This window comes from Sander lucioperca, chromosome 1 (genome assembly GCF_008315115.2).
Source record: "Sander lucioperca isolate FBNREF2018 chromosome 1, SLUC_FBN_1.2, whole genome shotgun sequence".
In the NCBI taxonomy this organism is placed as follows: Eukaryota; Metazoa; Chordata; class Actinopteri; order Perciformes; family Percidae; genus Sander; species Sander lucioperca.
This window is the reverse complement of record NC_050173.1, coordinates 30,868,718-30,888,148: the sequence shown is the minus strand read 5'-3', so window position 1 is coordinate 30,888,148 and position 19,431 is coordinate 30,868,718. Positions and strand designations below refer to the sequence as shown.

General features: G+C 39.7%; 2 protein-coding genes across 2 annotated transcripts; one reads left to right on the top strand and one right to left on the bottom strand.

The window, feature by feature from the left end:
• Positions 1-3,867: 3,867 nt before the first annotated feature.
• ubxn1 (UBX domain protein 1) lies at positions 3,868-8,875 on the top strand. The gene is made up of 10 exons (XM_031303307.2): positions 3,868-4,009; positions 4,557-4,621; positions 4,890-4,943; positions 5,140-5,267; positions 6,081-6,171; positions 6,423-6,614; positions 7,397-7,448; positions 7,587-7,709; positions 7,903-8,086; positions 8,249-8,875. The coding sequence occupies exons 2-10, from the start codon at positions 4,563-4,565 to the stop codon at positions 8,287-8,289; spliced, it is 924 nt and encodes a 307-aa protein (XP_031159167.1). The 5' UTR covers positions 3,868-4,009; positions 4,557-4,562; the 3' UTR covers positions 8,290-8,875.
• A 1,202-nt stretch (positions 8,876-10,077) lies between these two features.
• Positions 10,078-18,596, bottom strand: si:ch211-114c17.1 (pre-mRNA-processing factor 39). Its single transcript, XM_031303306.2, has 15 exons — positions 18,494-18,596; positions 16,767-17,020; positions 16,471-16,596; positions 16,202-16,320; positions 15,866-16,033; positions 15,382-15,562; positions 15,183-15,287; positions 14,277-14,403; positions 14,005-14,159; positions 13,727-13,853; positions 12,407-12,678; positions 11,678-11,862; positions 11,261-11,335; positions 10,896-11,067; positions 10,078-10,634 (listed from the first exon to the last, which is right to left on the bottom strand). The coding sequence occupies exons 1-15, from the start codon at positions 18,579-18,581 to the stop codon at positions 10,563-10,565; spliced, it is 2,226 nt and encodes a 741-aa protein (XP_031159166.1). The 5' UTR covers positions 18,582-18,596; the 3' UTR covers positions 10,078-10,562.
• Between the last annotated feature and the right edge of the window lie 835 nt (positions 18,597-19,431).

The window sequence follows — 19,431 nt, the reverse complement described above, 5'->3', positions numbered from 1 at the left end:
AACATCCTCTTACAAATACTATTTTCTACCCTGAATTGAAAAGATAATTTTATTCCTTTATTTTATGGTGCCATTATGTCAGTACGACAGCGTTTCATTTGTTAAGTTTGTATCTGATATACTATGTCTTCATCTATACAGCATATGGACACTCAAATGTAAGCATTAATTAATTGATGAATTAAATTATTCTTTCATTCATTTATTCATTCATGTCAGTAAATCTTCCATCTTTTTTACCTTTTAGCCTACAAGCAATTTTGGTTTCATATTCATGAGGTTTTGGTTATAATTTCAAATGGCTATATCTAATTGAACAGAGATATGGTCAATAAAACTTTTTTTTAAACTTTTATTGTGTATTACTCAGACTGGGTGTATATTTTTTATTTTTTTATTTTTAACGTTTTCAGTTTTCAGTTTGAATTTTGTGCCTCAAAAAGATTTTTAGTTAGACTTTGATGTATTATTTTGTTTTGCAGGTATTAATAAGCACTTGAATTGACCTGTTATAACAGCAGTACAATTCATTCAAATCTCATCCAAAATATCCTCTACTCCTTTCACTCTCAACATTGAAACTCAAAATATTCTTCTATTCCAGTCCTTTGAGACACCATTATGTCAATATGAAAGCCTTTTATGTTTAATTTGTCAGATTTACACGTGATATTACCATTTAAGTGTTGCTTATGTAGTTTTGTTTTCATTTTAGACAGCTACTGTATATGAAATGTGCATGCATAAAGCTCTCTCTCTTTCTGTCTCTCTCTCTCACACACACACACACACACACACACACAATATGTCATATATGTTTTCTCTGTACCTATGGCACATTAAAAAAAGACACACAGGATTTTAGGGATCAACTTAATTTTATTGCAAAGAGCAACCTGCACAGATACAGTATAAGCATCTAACTGGCACATCATGTTAAACAGCAAAAAGAAGATGTTTGTGTACACAACCCATTGACTTTTGAAAATCAGATGTGTGAACTGTAAGCTACAGAGAGTCCCTGCAGCTTTCCGATGACAAGAGGTGTTCCACCACAGATAACAGCAGCTCCACTGGAAGCCAGAGTTTTTCCATATGGAGATGCTGTTACAGCTGGTGAGACCCACAGAAACAGCACAGCTGACAGTATGTGCAGACCATGAGAATGTGGTAGTGGTGGTGGTATTCATTTCACCACAGTATTGGTTGTACAGTTTTCTGAACAAATGTTGGAGGTTACACCAGAGTTCAAATATTATGAGGTGTGATTGTAAAAAACTTTTTTGTGTTTGTGTGTGTGTGTGTGTGTGTGTGTGTGTGTGTGTGTGTGTGTGTGTGTGTGTGTGTGTGTGTGTGTGTGTTATATGAAGTGTGAATTGTTCAGGTTCAGAATAGGATTATTGGATTTAAACTGTCAGATTCGAACAACGGTTCAAAGATGAGAATTTCACAATACTATTTGAACAACATGTGATAATCACCAGTGTGATAAAAGTTTCACACATGAAATAATGCTGCCCTCTTATGGTCAGACCTCACTGACTACACAAAATCAAATCATTTTACTGCACATTTTTATCTGAGCCCTCATGTGATAATACCACCCACACCTTATAAAAGGTTAGTCAAATATCATCCAGCATAGTCTTACATCTCTTGATCTTGGTTTTTACTGCTTTGAGGAAACATGTTACCCTTATGACACCAATAAAATCAGGGTCACTTACTCAATGAAAGTGTGATAGGAGCGAGGAAGGAGTGCCATGTCCAGTAAATGAATTTTAGCCTTTAGACCTTTAAAATTAATCTTTTAGACACATTAATTGGTATGGCTTTGAACACAAGTAGTAGGCTAAATATGAGCATCATTTCCTCGTGTACATCTCATCTCCTTAGTTTCTCAGAATCTCTCTTAACTTATCCCGACTGAGCTCTGACCTTTAACCCTCTCCCTCTGTGAAAAACAGGGCCATAAAGCAATTTATGGGTAGACTAAAGAGACCTTCACCCCTGATGTCTCCTTTCGACTTTGCCCACCCAGCTATATATTTTACCAGATAATTCCACTGTGAAAGTGTTAGTAGTTCTTTAAGAGAATCTTCAGCACTGAAATAAAAATGAATATGTTAATGATAAAGTCTGGACAGAGAGTTTGATCTGGTCAGTTCTGTGACAGGAAATCAAGTTTGAGAAGAAGTATCATATTTTAAAATAAGGCTTTTGTAATGTGGGGTTGAGTTTAATTCAGTTTTCCCTAATTTCATAAAATTTCCTTAATAACCATTTGGATCTGTCTTTATAGCCATGTAGTTCACTTCAAATGAGACGGTAAGATGCTCAAAAGATGATCTGTGATTGACGTTTTACTGATCAAAGAAAATCAATGCACTAAAGGTGACAAGTTGCTCAAGTTGCTTGCAGAGTGGATGCACAGTTAATATCTAATCCATACAAAATATAATCATATTGGTGTAAATGCAAACAATCCTATATATTGCTATAGTATACCCCATACATTAAATGTAGAGTGACTGATATATGATTAAATAAAACTGTTTCTTTGATTAGTAATGTTCAGTTCTTAGCCACATTTAAATGTACGAAAAAAAGCTCATACTCACCAAGTAAATACTGTGAATGAGGAATATTTCAGTCAATAATTATGAGAGAAAAGTCAGAAAAGTGGAAAACAGAAAAAAAGATCAAATGAAAGTGTAAACAAACAAATAAATGGTAAACTAGAGAGAAAATCCGTTAGAGGGTGAGCTTTTAAAAAAGAAGAGAAGTCAGATAGAAGTGAGCAGGCTGAGGCATAAGTCTGTCCATAATGGCAGACTCGTGAATGAGGGCTGCTTAAGACTGCTTGGGGGAGAGAGAAAAAATTAATCATTACACTCACTGTAAATATGTAACAGACCCAACCTTCAAGTCAGCAAATTGCATTCTGATTGAACACCCACAGACACAAGAGGATGGGATAAAATCATACAAGATGGAGAGCAACCAAGAGACGCCATCCGGCCCTAAAGCACTTCAAATCAGCCTCCTCACACTGTGTCATTGCTTCCTGTCTCTGCTTTCACATTTCCCCAAAACAATTCAGATGTATACGTCATGCATAATTAATTGATTAAATAACTAAATCGGGAGACAATTAATCACAGCTGATGCACTCAAAAGGCATAAGTCAAAGTATTTTCTTTCGTTCTCTCCAGTAAACAAAGAACCTGTTGAGCTTGTTTTACATTGTTTACATAATTTAGACTAAAGGTCCTTCAATATCTGATATAACTATCAAAACATGTATGCCATAGCACTAGCAGTGGTTGCATTCCCGTTGCATTTACAGTCGTAATTGTTGTAGCTTATAACACATGTAGAGACAGATACAAACTGGACTTTGAAGCAGATGCTATAAAGACAAGAATTCATGCAGCATGCTGTCTAGAAACAATGTCTTTTCTCTTCTTTGTAAATTAACTTGTCTTTTCCTGTAGCCTTCACCAATGTTTAGTAACTTTTATAATAATGAATTCGTAAAATAATGAATACAGACATAGAGACATCTACTCTTTTGACTCCTTCATGATATTACCCAGGCGAAGGAAGTACATTGAACACATCTATACGCAGCTTGTGAGAAAGAAACTGAAAGGACACACAACACATAGCTAGGCCTATGCAAATTTCGAGAGATGTTCTCATTATTTTGCGATAAATTCATTGTTTTGAAAGTTTCTCATTATTTGCATACTAAGTCATTTTTTTCAAGATAAATATGTTTCTCATTATTTAGGGATACCGTGTCATAATTTTGAGATACTAGGTCATTACTAGGTCATTGTTTAGAGTTTAGAGTTTCTCCTTATAATGACTTACAGGATCTGGATTTCCATCACATTTTGGCGGAAATAGGCCCCGAAGTATGGGGGGCAAAAAAAATCGCTATTCACTGGTTCTGTTTGACCTATGTGGTTTCCCGTACTGTTGAGGCGGTGTTGACTGATGTGTGAGTAGCTAACAAACGTTGCCTTCATGAATATATTAACTGATATTACCTTTTTAAGAAATAAAATAACACGTTTGCCTGCCTTTACATGTAGCATACAAACAAACATTCATAGCGAAAGTGATGGAGAGCTTATGAGAGTTCCTGGTCGTTTTTAATCGTGCTAACCAGCGAGGCTTCTCAGCTAGCTTTCGCAATTTGAACGTTAGCTACGTTAATGCTAATTTTAGCACTCAGCGTAACGATGGTTTTGATATTAAATCACTTCAACTAGAACTAAACGCGTATTTTTGCAGACTGCTAGTCAAGTAACGTGTACTATTTGTTCACACAGTGTTATATTCTGACTACAACGGTAACGTTAATGAAGCTCCTTCACACAGAGCTGTTGTAATGACTAGTAATAATAGTAATTTTTATTTTTTTTTATTATTTTTATTATTGTGACTTACTTTTTGTTATCAGCAAATAACCGTAGTGTAACAATATAAACAAATGAAAGTTGATGACTCTGTTAATGTGCCGGTATTCATACAATCTGTTTCAGGTCAAAATGGCAGAGCTTACAACACTAGAGAGCCTGCTGGAGATGGGCTTTGACAGAAACAGAGCGTGAGTGACACCAAATCCCAAAATTGAAATTCATATTTCTGTGTATGTTATGTGTGTGTTTGTCTGTCCTGTTTGTTCCATGACATCAGAGACCTGTTTAAAATAAGTGTTAACACTTTACATGTTATCTCTTGGATTTTTTTTTTGTCTTCTATATCCATAAATAAAATAATCAGTTAATCATCCTGGGTAATATAGTTCCTAGATTTGAGACTGCTTTCAAAGAAGTGAAAGTAGAACCTGTCTGTCCTTTATCTGGTGCTTTCAGGGAAAAGGCAGTGGCCCACACAGGGAACCAGGGAATAGAACAAGCCATGGACTGGTAAGTCTGACGGACATTAACATACTAGTTTTGAATCGACTGGATGGACACGGTCTTCTGTCATCACTGAAAGTCAAACTCTTATGTCTCCCTCCCTCATAACCTACCTGTGCTACTGATTCCCCGGCATAATGTGGATACTCATAATCAACAAAGCAGCAGCACTCATCTCTCCTGTGTGATGTGGTTTCCCCAGGTTAATGGAACATGAGAACGACCCAGACATTGATGAGCCCTATGTGCCGCCTGTGGGGAACGTCCTGGGAGGAGACGCAGACAGCCAGTCCACCACAGAACAGCCGTCACTAGCAGACACCGCTGAAGGTCAGGGCAATGGAAGCATGCCACACACCACCATAAAAGTCACCTAGGGATGTGCAATATAACGATATATACCATGGGGCAATATAAATTTGTCTACCGTAAGATATTTTTGTCCGAATGTTTGCACCATGGTAGCTTTTGCTCTGATATCTTTGAGTGTATTAGGACATTGTGGGCAATAGTGGTTTTTGGTATTTAATTCACATGATTAGACAAAAACAGACATTCCTATCTGGTTATTTCATCCATAAACAGTTTGTATATGATTGTTCTAGAATATTTACAACATCAGGATATATATTGATATTCTGAATATAAAGTTACATATAATGTGACAGAGGATTTTATCCATATGACCCACTCCTATAGTCACTTGTTCCACAGCATGTATTTCTATAAACAAGGTATAAACTCTAAATTAGCTTTAGTAAATTAAGTGTTAATTTATACTGAACATGATGTGATATATGTTGGTTAGTCTCTCTGTCTCTTTCTCTCTGTGTATTGTTTTTCTTCTTCAGTTTAAGCTTTCTCTTCTCATTGCCATCACCTCCACCAAGGTGGTTGAAGTGGTCGGTACACTTTGTTTGTCTCCCTGTTAGTGTTTTGTTGTGGAGGTTTTCTGTGTCCACACACTAAGGGTTTAAGGTTTGTGGTGTTAGGTGTGTATGTTAGGTAAGCCTGTTATGTCAGCATGCACTTTTTGCTTTGAATTGTGATTGGCAGGGAAGACATTTCAATAACACACGATACATATCTCTTTCTCTTTTTTTTCCTCATTCACTTACTAATGTGCATTTGTTTTGGCTTTAGGGACAGCAGGTGGAGACGGCAGCTACGATGATAACGAAGAGAGTGCAAAGATGCCAATGTCAGAGGAGGAGAAACTTGAACAAGTTAAAAGGTCAGATTGCACACGCTTGACACAATCCCTGCAATACTGTATATGTCCAACTCACAGCTTCTTCTCCTTACTTAACCGGGTTACTTTACTACACTTATATATTACTGAAAATATAATCTGTGACCATTAGTTTAGGAGCCAAACATAATTTGTAAATACTTAATATTCTGTTCATTCTTTCCTCATCCTGTTAGAGAGATTGAACGTCTTCAATGTGTAAGAGAGGCAAATGCCTGTGTGTTGTTTTTCAGGCTAGAGGAGCTGATGCGGGTGAAGCAGGCAGAGAGACGAGAGCGAGAGCGGGCAGAAGAGTTGGAGCGGGAGAAGCAGCGAAGGAGACAGGGCCAAGAGCTGCAGCAGATTCGTCAAAAGCTGCAGGATGATGATATGAAAAAACTCGCTGATCAGCGCAGAAAAGAGAAGATGGAGGACAAAATGGCCAGGTAAGGTATTCATTATTACCCATTTATTCAGATAATGACGTCAGTGACTATTGCACTGGGTGGTAGTAGTAACAGTTTGCCTGGTTTCACACCTTTGAATCTGCCCACTCCACGAGTTGACTGAAGATGGAAACGGAGTGTTACGAGTTGACAATTCTGTCTGATATCAGGCAAAGTATCGGTACTTTTTATGGACCAAATTGTCATGTTTGACCAAGGATGACGTAATAAAAGTACCTAAACATCCAAAGACATTTCCACTCCATATTTTCCTTTCCCGAAAAATGTTTACTTGACTTCCAATAAAGAAAAGGGAAAGTTTTACAAAATAAAGTAAATTACTAAATGCAATTTTATCTCTTCGTTATTCCGTATGAATTGTTCAAAAAATAGTGTTTGACAGTGTAAAAATGGAAATTAACAATGGCTGAATGCCATTTTATAACAAAAATGAAATGCAGCTACTTGGTTGAATGCCATCCTGTTCGTCCATGAAATAAACAGTGGGTGGAAATAATGGAATCAGGGAAAGTTCAGGAGGGAATGCCACAACCCAATACAAGATAAGAAACTCAAAAGCTAAGACCAGAAATAAGTGACAAATTCATATTCATGTGCAATCGAACAGACATGTTGCCTTTTAAGTTGAAGTCAGCATCAAACTGTGGTGATCCTACACTACAACACTCTACAACTGTCAAAGTCAGCAAATTTGTTCGACTGTGAACTCCTGTACATTTTTTCATGTCTGTCATTGTGTTGCTTGTCTTTATTCCTGTCAGGCAAAGGGTTAAAGATAAGATTGCACGAGACAGAGAGGAGAGAGCACAAAAGGTAACCCAATCATTGTTCATGTAGTTACTTATCAAATTTAAATTGTCCTTTTTTCCTGTTCACTTCATATTTCTTATCACTTCTGTTGGAACCAATAACAAATTACATGATCGTTTTTTTTTTTTGTTTTTTTTTTAGTTTGGAGGTGGTGCACCCCCGAGCACGGCGGCAACGTCCCAACCTGCCCCACCCAGCCCCTCGTCACCCACCAGTCACGGCCCTCCACCCACTAAGAAGGAGTATGATGAGTCCAGGATACAGGTACAGGCTTCAGTTACACTCATACACCACTTAAGCACAGAGCACACATGAGTGGTCCTCACTAGAAAAGATTTATATCTATCCATTTAAAAACAGAACCGATATTCACGATCCATCAAGTTTGAATTTAATGATACACTCGCCTCCTCCTTTGCCTGCTGCTCCCGTGCTTTTCTGCTTCTTTGCGGTAAAGGTACGTCTGCTGGACGGCTCAACCATCACGGCGGTCTTCAAGGCCCAGGAGCCGCTGGCGGCAGTGCGCGTGTACGTGCAGGTGAATGGCAACACACCTGAGGGTCAGGACTTCACGCTGCTCTCGCCCTACCCCCGTCACGTCTACACCGAACTGGACATGGAGAAGCCCCTCAAAGAACTGGGTGAGCACTGGGCTGGCAACTGCATTTGAATATAGAGTACATTTAGTGTAATATACATACCTTAACAAATTCTCAGTGTCTATGGTTTAGCTTCTGCATGGAAGTAAAACTGCATTCAGCAGCTCATCACGCAAGTTTGCTTCTATTCCATTGTCTTTTTAGGTTTGGTGCCTTCAGCTGTGCTGGTTGTTATCAAAAAGTGAGATCAGGACGGAGGATCTGCTCTGTGAGCCTACCTCACCACTTCCACTACACCAACACAAGAGGCACCAGAAACAGATTGAACTGGGAACAGAGCCACCACCTTTTTAGTATCTCTCAGTAAGCCAGCTAACTGAACTAAAGCAGAGAGATGTAGCGCGAGGATGTGATCAGATTGTGTGAAGCTACTTTTAAGAAGTTTAAGAAGGGAAAGTGAAAAACAGTTTTCAGCTAACTCACTGATTGATTGCACTTGATAGACTGATTTGTGTGCAGTGAGATGGACAGTGGCTTTTACTTATTCAGGAAGAAAGTAAAGATAGCTGGCTTCTGATTGATACTGCTTCATGGTCTCAACAACACATTAATAAAAATTCAATTTTAACCAGACCTTAACAAAGCAAAGTACCACACAAGACCTACTCGATTGGTTCCGAAAGGGCCTTAAATTGAATCCCCACGATCTTCCTGATTTTGTGACATTCTACTTTGCCAGTTTTTTTTTTTTATAAGTTAAAATATATCGACAATTATGTCTGCATAATCACCAAGAATCTAGTTAAAATAAAGCTGACTCAGAGAACTATGGTGGTGGACTGGATTTTCTAACAATTGTATGTGTAACCTTTCTTAAAATAAGTCAAAAAATACCATAGAAAAAACCAAAACCAACATAATTCCGTTTGTGGAGCCAAAGCTTGATGTGTCATATTCAGTGAGCCACACTGTTGCACTGGGTGACAGGATGTTCCTTTATTACCATGAGCATGATGCTGTAGAGCACCAAAGCTGTGGCTTAAAATAATCCCCAAATGCACTATTAATTCCTATTTGAGTAATGTTTGCTAAAAACTACAAAGTCCAGCTGTTTTAGGAAATTGAGCCTTTTTACAAAAATGAAACTGTATATTTGTGACCCATTGTTACAGATTTAAGTCTTTGGTAGGAAAAAAAATGGGTTTAGGGTTAGGTAGTGCCACAGTAGGGAAGTTAGAAACTACTGAGACAGATTAACACTTCTAGCCTTTCCGAGTGATTTCTTGACAGTAAGAAAACGAGAATATCAGCATTCTTATCCTTACAGATAATTGAACAAGTGCACATTTAACAAGTTTGTAATGTTTTGCAACGTATTAAACTGAATTCTCATCATAATTGACTTCTCCCAAAGTTATGTGAAATGGTTCGTTTCAGGCATTTTATTGAACCGTGTAAATTTGCAATAGGCCAAAGACTAACAAGGACTTAGGACTGCCCGCTGCTTTTTAAAACAAGTGAACTGGAACTCCATGACAAACAAAATAAAAGTTTTTCTGCTCTGACAAGTCAAAATGTCTGCCGTTATAAAGACCTATTGGTGTATTCAGCCAGCAGATTTCAGAGGCTGTGGTCTTCACTTACACGTCTGGTAATCTAATGGGCAAAAAAAAAAACAAGTCCATTAACTTTTCAGATAAGTAGGGCCTGAATGTCTGTGTGCACAAGTGGACTGTTGCCAATGATCCTGTAGGAAAGAAGTTTGAGTGTTTTTCCTACTTTAATGTGAGTTTTATGGACTTTTGCTTTTAGCTGGTAGTGTAGCACCATAAAGGACTTCAAGAGATTTAATATAAAAAGCAACAAGTGGAGCCTATTCCTTCCTTCTTTTTTTCAGATTATTGAGGTGAAGATTACAGCCTCTGAAACCTGCTGGCTATGTGACTATCAAACTAACTAATTAGAGTGAGTGACGGTGAATTTTTCACCCTCATTATGGAAGTACTTAAGCAAACAGACAACACAAACAGTTCTGTTGTGACACACTATAAAACACCTTTATATACATTAGAAAAAAGAAGAAAACAAAATAGCCTTCACTGGAATGGTACAAAATGTCAATCATGTCACCTGTAAAGTTGGATAGACTAGATGACTTTAAAACAGGAGCGAAGGGGTTGGGCTTGCAAACAAATACAAAAATATTTCTGATTAAAATGGAGAGACACTGATGTACTGAGAATGGGAGCATCAGTTTCCTTTCATCATCTTTCCACCTGTCCCTCAGAATCAACACTGATATGACACGAAATGCTAAAAGAGCTTAACTCCTGCCCCTTATTTAAACAAATCCAGGACAGTGAGGTAACTCAGAGGAAGGACGGCAAGGAAAGGATGATGGGATATTATTTTAACAGGTGGACCAGCAGGACTGGGTGGTTGAGTTTTTTTGTTCAGCTAACGAGTCATTCTGGATGAAACCATTTCCTGTGGCTTCTTGGTGTCACTGTCGCCCCCTTTAGCTGGGAGGATAGTAGCCTTGGTTGTAGTTCCAGGTGTTCTGGTAGCCGTAGCCGGCGTACTGCGGTTGCTGAAAAAGAATCACAACAAACAGGTTATAACATACACAGAACATCTCAAACTACAGCCTACGACGATATTCTGTTTACATCTAAATAAACAATTTTTAGACACATTATATTTTATGGGCTGTGGTTTTCCTGCATCTCAGTAAAGCCCTCTGTGCAAATAAACTCTCTTTAAGGCAGTCAAGCCACATTTGTTCATTTACAGATTTCCCAAATAGTTTTTCATACCAACAATCATCTTCTATTTCGTTATACAATCCTACCTGATACCAGTTGCTGTATCCCCCGTAGCCAGCCTGTGCATTTGCGTCGGCGCCCATCACAGGAGGAGGGGGTGTGGTGATGGGGACATGTGGCATGGTAGGTGGGACTGATGCAGACACGGCAACAGCAGAGCCGTCCTCACTTTTGCTCATCTTCTCTGGGTCCTCATCCCTAAAAAACAAATCATTTCTGCACATCTTATTTACGGAGCAAAAAAAAATAAATATTATTAATATACTTATAAGCAGACTTTACATTTTATTTGTCATGTGCATTCATGTGGCATCAAAATAATTGGACTTCCCGAACTGGAGTTCCCCCACTGCCAGTTGCAACTCCCACAAAAATGTTTTGATCAATTTACCCGTTCTCTGCTTCTCTCTTTGTTCCACCCAGCTCCTTCAGCAGTTTCTGGTGCTCTTCATAGACAGACAGCACACTGCAGAGGACAAGATAAGATAAGATAAGATAAAATAGACTTTATTAATCCCACACTGGGGATATTCTAGTGCTACAGCAGCTCAAAAGAAAAATGTACACATCAGGATAACACAGTACACATTAAGTAGACCTAGGAGAAAAAAATATACATAGAGTACAGGGAATGGAAAAATAGAATAGAATTAGTTATAATAATAACAGTAATGAAAACAACCGTATTTACACAATAAACAACCTTATATACAGACACAGAGACAATAAGGAATTACATTCAGGTCAAAGAAGACAAATGGTTTGTGGTAGCAACAGGGTTTACAGAAGACTTATGTTGAACTCTGACCTCTGGATAGAGTTGCTGTAGTCCTCTGCGAACTGCAGACCTCTCTGTGAGAAGAGGATCTTGGTGTGTGGGGCGAGGGGAGCTGCCAGGGCTCGCGTCACACACTCCTGCACTGCCTCAGCTGAGGCCCAGGGGTCCCCCGATACCTCCAGCTCCAACAGGTTCAGGTGCAGCTTATCGTTATCCTGAGGGAGGGCACATTGGAGAGGAGGAGGAAGACGGAGGCGATTAAAAACTAGAGTTACTTAAGTACAACGTTTTTGCTTTTTCTTTCTTAAAAAGGTACAAGCTTGAAGGTACTCATTTTGCCGGTACCACACAAAGTACTCATCAGAAAGAATATGACATGTAAATCATAATGTGCAACATATGTGGCAAATGTGATTAAGGGGTGGAAATAATATTAACATTACATGGAATGGCCAATCAAATCCATCCAGTATTAAAATCATATGGAAATGGCATTTTTACATTATCACATCACATACTCAGTTATCAGACAGCTTTGTGTATACGCTTAAGCTGCCACAACATAGAAATTCATAAAAAAATAAAATAAATTGGTGGACTGGTTGACACGCAAATTGTTGTGGAGCAGAATTTCTTACAGCAGAACTACATCGACATTCCTTAATCTTTTCAGGATGAAGGGAGGAAGAGGAGATTGATCAAAAGTCTGTCATGGTGTTAATGGCTGAAATATTTGTGGGTGTTTGCTAAATATCTTACCGGACTAATCTCCAGTGCCTCCTGTAAAACTCTCCGGGCTCTGCTGGGGTTCCTGCCCAGTTTCAACAGCAGGCGAGCCAGCTTAATAGAATAAAAAGCATGTAACGTGGGCTTTTCTTTGGATTCGGCCACTGCTTCTTGCAGCAAGGCCTCTGATTGGTCCAGCTGGCCCGCTCGCCTCTCTAAAGCTGCCCTACGAAGACGGACCACTGCCAACCCGGGTAGAGTTTTCTCCAGGGCCTCCAGCACTCGCCGGGCCTTGGTTAAGTCACCTGATAGGGAAGATGAGGGACTTTTCATGAGTGTATATAATGCAGTAAACAATGAAAGTTGTGGAGAATAAGCAAATAACAGTTGAGGTATATGTCTGTTATGATGATTGAACCCTGTGATCATATTCAACAAGTTGTTCCCTGCCCTGTTCTGTATTAACTTTATGTTAGTCCCTTTTACATCCTTTGGTGAAACTACAAACAATTATGGAAGTGTCTTATTACAGCCCCGTTAGTTTTAAAGGGATAGTTTGGATTTTTTGAAGTGGGGTTGTATGAGGTACTTAACCATAGTCAGTGTTTTACCTACAGTAGATGGCGGTCAGCACGTCCCCAGTTCCGCCGTGGTACTCCTGCCTGCTTCTCCAAACTCGGGACGTGCCGACGGCCATCTACTGTAGATAATACACTGACTATGATTAGATATTAGATATAGTGCGTAGTTTCTGCCGCCCCAGGAGGAATTCTAAGTAATGACAACAAAACTGTTGGCGCCCCCACATGATACAAGCCTTACGTGGTTGCGCACCGCCCCCACGCCCCCTTCACACATTTGCTTGTAACCAAGGAGGACACGGAGGATTAAAAAAAAAAAAACATGATGGAATCTTCAGAAGGTAATTCTCTTCACTCGAGTTTCTGCGCAGGAAAGTCACCGGACGCCACAATCTTCTAAACATAGCCATACTGAGAAATACAGCGAGAGTTGTGTGGAGCTGATAGTCTTAATTAGCTTTGTAGCAACTCATTTGGCAATGGCTTGAATGTAACGAACGCTCATTAATATCAAAAAGTTACGCACTAAAGCTTTAAGTACCTCGCACAACCCTCACTTCAAAAAATCCAAACTATCCCTTTAACAAGCTTGACTGACATTCACTAAATCTTTCATTGACTGCATCACAAAGTATCTTTAAACGAATAGTCCTGACTGCATACTGGACAAAGTAAGACCTACCTAAGACATTTAACATTTCAAAGAAAAGTAAAAGGAACAGAGCCAAGCGGTTTGTATAGTGTGTTGGTGTGTGTTCATGCTTTGTCGTACCGTGCCTCTCCTCGAATGTGGCCCACTGCATGTGGATGTTGGGTTTGTACGCCAGGTGGATCTCACAGGCTCGTTTGAAAACAGCCCGCGCCTCGTCCACACTCTGCGACTCCAGGTACTGAGCGTACTGAACGACACATACAAGAACATATAACACAGAGATCATATATACACACACGCATCTCTTATTAATCTAGTGTTGAGGCTCACAAAGATACACGCGCACAGCTTTCTTTCTCTAAATGCAGGTCACACACAAACACACTTTTCTTTCTCACCCTGATCCAGAACTCCTCATACAGAGCGCAGGCGATCAGACAGCGCTCGAAGAGGATGCGAACCCTGAGGTCATCATGGGCAACCGCAGCATCCTCTGATTGGTCCTGAGGCTGGGCAGCAACCTCTGACCCCTGTATGGCTTCCTGGTTTGGATCTGGTAGGAGATAATGGCATCAAAACCCCTGGATGCTTTATGTTAACACAAATGTGTAAAATTGCTGAGACTGTACGATACAGGTGACAGCTGACAGTATGTTGGTTATGTAGTCACCTTGTTGGCCGTCTTGGGAGTCTTTGGTGTCCTTGTTGAGCTGAGCGATCTCCCAGTCCAGGTAGGAGTGCCAGGCCCGCAGCTGGAGGCGATCTAGTGGCTTGACGTGGAAGTAGGGCCGTTTGATCTAAAGGCCAGAGAAAAAGAAATCGGCAAGTGACTAAAGTGTGTATCAAAATGTAATGAATATGAATAAAAAAGGCAAGAGAATATTTATCAGAAAGAAAATCAAATGTTGATGTAAAACTGCAAACAATAGTTATAAATAATAATACTGTGGACAATTTAACTAGAAAGAATAGTATGCATTAATGCCATTTTTGGCCGTGAGCACAGAGGCAGACTTTTTTATTGAGAATTTTAGTTTTGGTTTTCAGAAAGGTCCGAATCTTGAACCTCAATACGTTTTTGAAACCCACCTAAATATTTCGGTAGTACAGTATTGTACAGAGTATTGAAAATGTTGAGTACTGAAAGCTGGCGTTAAATTCCGGTTCAAATTTACTTATTGTCTGATCAAAAAAGCTTCTGTTTCAAAATAATATCTATAGATTTCAATTTTGACAAAGTTCTTGTGCAATTGACTGTTTTTAGACATTTAACATTGCAGTTTGGCTTTCTTTTTTACCAAATGATAAAAAGGCTTTTGTAGAAAAATGTGTCAGTAATGTACCAATATCAAAAAATAGTGTTTTTTCTACTGGAACCAAAACTCAGGTATTAAATAATTAAAGTATACCCAGCCTGAGATTCAGAACAAAGTGTGTTATTGTGTTGTCGAGCCTTGGTTTCCAAAAGAAGTAGAAAAACAGTGAATTAATGAGAAAGGGAGGAAAAGCCCAAGAAGAAAAGAGAAATAATAAACTAACAGAGTGGAGCAGACAGAGAGAGAGAGAAAAAACTCACAGCGTCTTCAAAGTGCCATCTCTTGCGAACTTCTCCCTCGTTGTCCTGGTACACTTTGTCCCTGCGAACCAGCACTTGTTCCCTAATCTTCTGCATCAATTCCTCCTGAACACAGAGAACAAATGAATTAATTAATCAATCCCTATTTTACACGTTTAAAACTTTCAAATGGATTGCGAGGCAGTCAGATGTTACTCACTGTGTCTTTGCCCTCAGGTGTGGCAGGCTCTTCCTCCCCTGGCGGCCTCTCCTCCTCCTCCTCCTGGGCCTGTTCGGCACGCTCCGCCTTCTGACTCTGACGGCACAACGTCCTCAGCTCCTCGTACTCCTCCGGGGAAAGCACCTCTTTGGGCTCGTGGCTGTTCAGGTGGTCCTTGAACCTGACGGAGCGCAGGAGGGGAAGGCGGAGCAGGACGCAAAATGATATTAATGGGAAAAGAGTGAAAAAGGGAGGTGTTCAGGTAAGGGGAGAATAATAGAAATATCACAATAGTATGCTAATTTAATGTTAAATGATAAACATGATACATTCATTCAATATCTAAAAAAAATTGAAAATTATATTTATCATTATAATAGTAACCCTGGTACTGACAATAACACATCTTTATCTATTTATTTATCTTTTCAATAAAGCATCTTTGTCTTAGATTGGCACACACAACTCGTGTGTGTAGTCTTACTTCTCGTAGTGGGTGTTGTAGAGCTGGGTGGGGACTTTAAGGACTCTGTCCAGGACGGCTGATGCGTTCTTCATGTTGCCCTGCTCCTTCTCCCACTCGACATAAAGATCCCAAAGCCGGTCTGAGTGGAAGTCCAGACCTGCTGCCACAACCGCATCCTCGAACACACTGAGGTGTTGAGGTCGAAAAATAGTTAAGATATAAAAACAGCTTTCGCATCAAACAGCTTATTTGCCTTATGTATACTTTCTCTTAAATATTTATTTTGTCATCTGTGCTGCGCACGCCAAACAGCATAAAACACACCAATAAAATATAAGTCTTAAATGAGACTACCTGCGAATCCGCGTGGGTGACTCAGGCAGGTTCATGTCCAGTGTTCCCAGCAGCAGATTGATGTAGTGGATCCACAGATCTACACTCAGAGGGATTGCCTGGAGACCCTGAACACACACCTGACACAGCACACCACAACCAGCTCATAAGAACCAGTGAAAAACACTTTCTTAATACTTTATCCACATTATTCATTACGCGCACACATTATTCACAATGGTGCGGAAGGGAAGAAGAAACACAGAATTGTAAACTCTCTCCTGTTTTACCTCCTCGGCTTTGTTGTTGTACCCAGCACGGCGCTCCAGATCGGTGAATTTCTTCCAGTAGCCGTAACAGAGCGGGTAGCGAGTGAGGAAGGCCTCTAGCGCTCTGCGTGACGCTGTCATGTGACTCTGGAAAGAAGAGAGAAAAATTAAGTTCAAAATGTCAAATAAACATACAGCAAGCCTCCAGGTCAAATATGTTTTGTGGCCTTATTATCATTAGTGAGGGACAATATGATGGTTTCCTAATTTTTTGAACCCCGTTGGTTCTTCTCTGTCTCTCTGGTACAAACACACACCTCTTGCTCACAGTACTGCAGCAGGTCAGTCCAGCTGGTGAAGTCTTGAGGATTGTCGTGGGCGGAATTCCACAGGCGTTCAAAGTCGGCGGGCAGTTCTCCCTCCTCGTCTTCTGAAGCTGGGGGCATTGAGAAGGTAGCAGGGTCGGGGCCTACTACGGGGGCCTCAGGGACCATGGCGAGACTGCCGTTCTCTTCCGACATCTCTGCCAACTCAGTCGGAGGTGATGCAGGAACCTCAGAAGCCTCCATGTCTAAAGAGGGGGTAGATCAAAAGGTAAGTAAGTCAGACAATCTCCATTTACATAAATAAAGGGCATTATACAGGTCAGGTATACTACTACTGAAGCTACTGGGAACATAATATTTAGCGTAAGAGCCTTGCCCTGAATTTGGCCCCTTGGCCACAATCACTACCTCTGAAAAAAGTTCTTTCAATTGATCAGTCACACACTACTGAGGTAGTTTTCACTACCGACCACCATGGATTACTGGCCAAACAAAAACACAATAATGTCACAGCCAGCCATTTTAACAAACCCTAAACCTGTGTATCAACAAAAACAAAACAAAAATCGATAACTACACCAATATCACTCAACAAATGACTACGAAATTAACAATTAGTTTGCTCTGATGTTGCTGTACTCTCACTGCACGATGAAACATCTTAAACCTTGCTACGCTTTTCCTACCCACAGGTGTTCCAACAATACAACAATTGTGTGAAATGCCCACAATCACATGCTTCAGTCATTAATATTATAAACCAGAAATAAATCAAATCAACAAACTTTAAGCAGATAACGTTGGAAAGACAAATAAGGTGCATTGTGACTGATTTTATAAAAGGCAAGGCAACTTTAAGTGTTTTACATAAAGCATTAAAGAGCATTTCAAAAAACAATTAAACCCATTAATTAAAGAGAACAGAAAATAAAAACAAGCTAAAATAGAATAAGACATGTATAAAATACAAGAATAAATAACAGTGGTGTAAAAAAAAAAAAAAAAAAAAAAGAAAAGATTAAATAAAAGGCAGCGTCAAACTAAAGTCTTCAGCCTTGATTTAAAAGAACAGAGTTGCAGTGGATCTGCTGTTTTCTGGGAGTTTGTTCCAGATATGTGGAGCATAAAGCTGAACGCTGCTTCTCCCTGTTTAGCTCTGACTCTGGGGACAACAAGCAGACCTGTGCCAGACAACCTGAGAGGTAAAAGCTAAACCTTTAAAGACTGCATTGACCAGTCAAACCTCTTATGCAGCTAAACTACTGCCCGCAGCTTGTGATCCACACACAAAAAAAACACCCCAAAAAATACTAAATCAAAGGTTTTAAGCTTTTATTCTTGAAACACCTGCAGAGGTATGTTTCACATTTCATTCATTAAACCCTTAGTGCACTGAGTTTACACGGGTGTGTTCTCCACTACAGCGCTGACCCACGTACCTTTGGGTTGTCGTGGACATAATTCAACTCATAATTGATAACACTTCGTTAGCCACGGGAAGGTAAGTTAGTGAACAGAAGAACATTGTCCGGTTCCTGGTATGTGGTTACTTGTAATCATGTTAGCTTAGCCTAGCTTGTCATGCTTCTCCTTTAACTATGTCCGATCGGAGCCTTTATCCCAAACACATTTGCCGATGCAACCCAAGACCACTAATATGTATGAAAAGACAAAACAAAACTGTGCACTGTAAATCCAGTAATGTTAATCAATGTTACCTGAAGACTCTTCTAGCTCCCCGTTGCCGCTCATCTCCTCACAGCCTTCCGCCGCCATGATGGAAAACGTATCGATGACGTCATTCATGCACGACAAGATACCTCCATGTCATAAACTAAAACTGTTCTCTTAATACATCCATGGGACCATTAGACTGTATATTATTATTATTAACAGTCTATGCTGTGGACCTGCCCTGTACCGACTATATACTGTCTATGGTACCGACCGGTACCGACCTGTACGGTGAACTCTTCAAAGAAGAATAATGTGTGCTTTTTTCTCCCCGTTATAATGTTTTATATTAATATTTTTATATATACACATTTGTTTACGTGCAATCAGATTCTTGTTTCTCTGTATCATTATGTTGAGTACATGTCCTAAATTTTGTATATTTGAATGTTCTTTCAATAAAGGTTGATCATTTCTCAGAAAATGCAAAAACTTTGCGAATACCAACGGTTTATTCCATATTAATTTATAAAACAATAACCCATTTCTTTCGCCCCCTGTGCATATAGTAATTTATTGTGAATTTATTATTTTTTCAAATACATCTAAATAAATAAAGTACTTTCTTATTCTCAAATTTGGCATCATGATTTTTACTTTACTTTTCTCTCTGAAAGTATTACTACCTAAGCAAATGTTAATATTGCTTCAACAAAATTTGGCAGCTTCATATCGACTACTGCCCCCCCAAGTAGCGACTACTCTCTAACACCACCAATGTGTAGCACGCTCCTGGGTGGTGCACGGCAGCCTAACGATGCCAGACGCTCACCACACATTAGCTCGGTAGAGAGGGACGGGGAAACCGGAGCATCCGGAGAACACCCACGCAAACTCCACACAAAAGCCCGGGACGACCGGGGTTCGAACCCGGTCCCTTCTTGCTGTGAGGCAACAGTGCCAACCAGGGACGTCGCTAGGA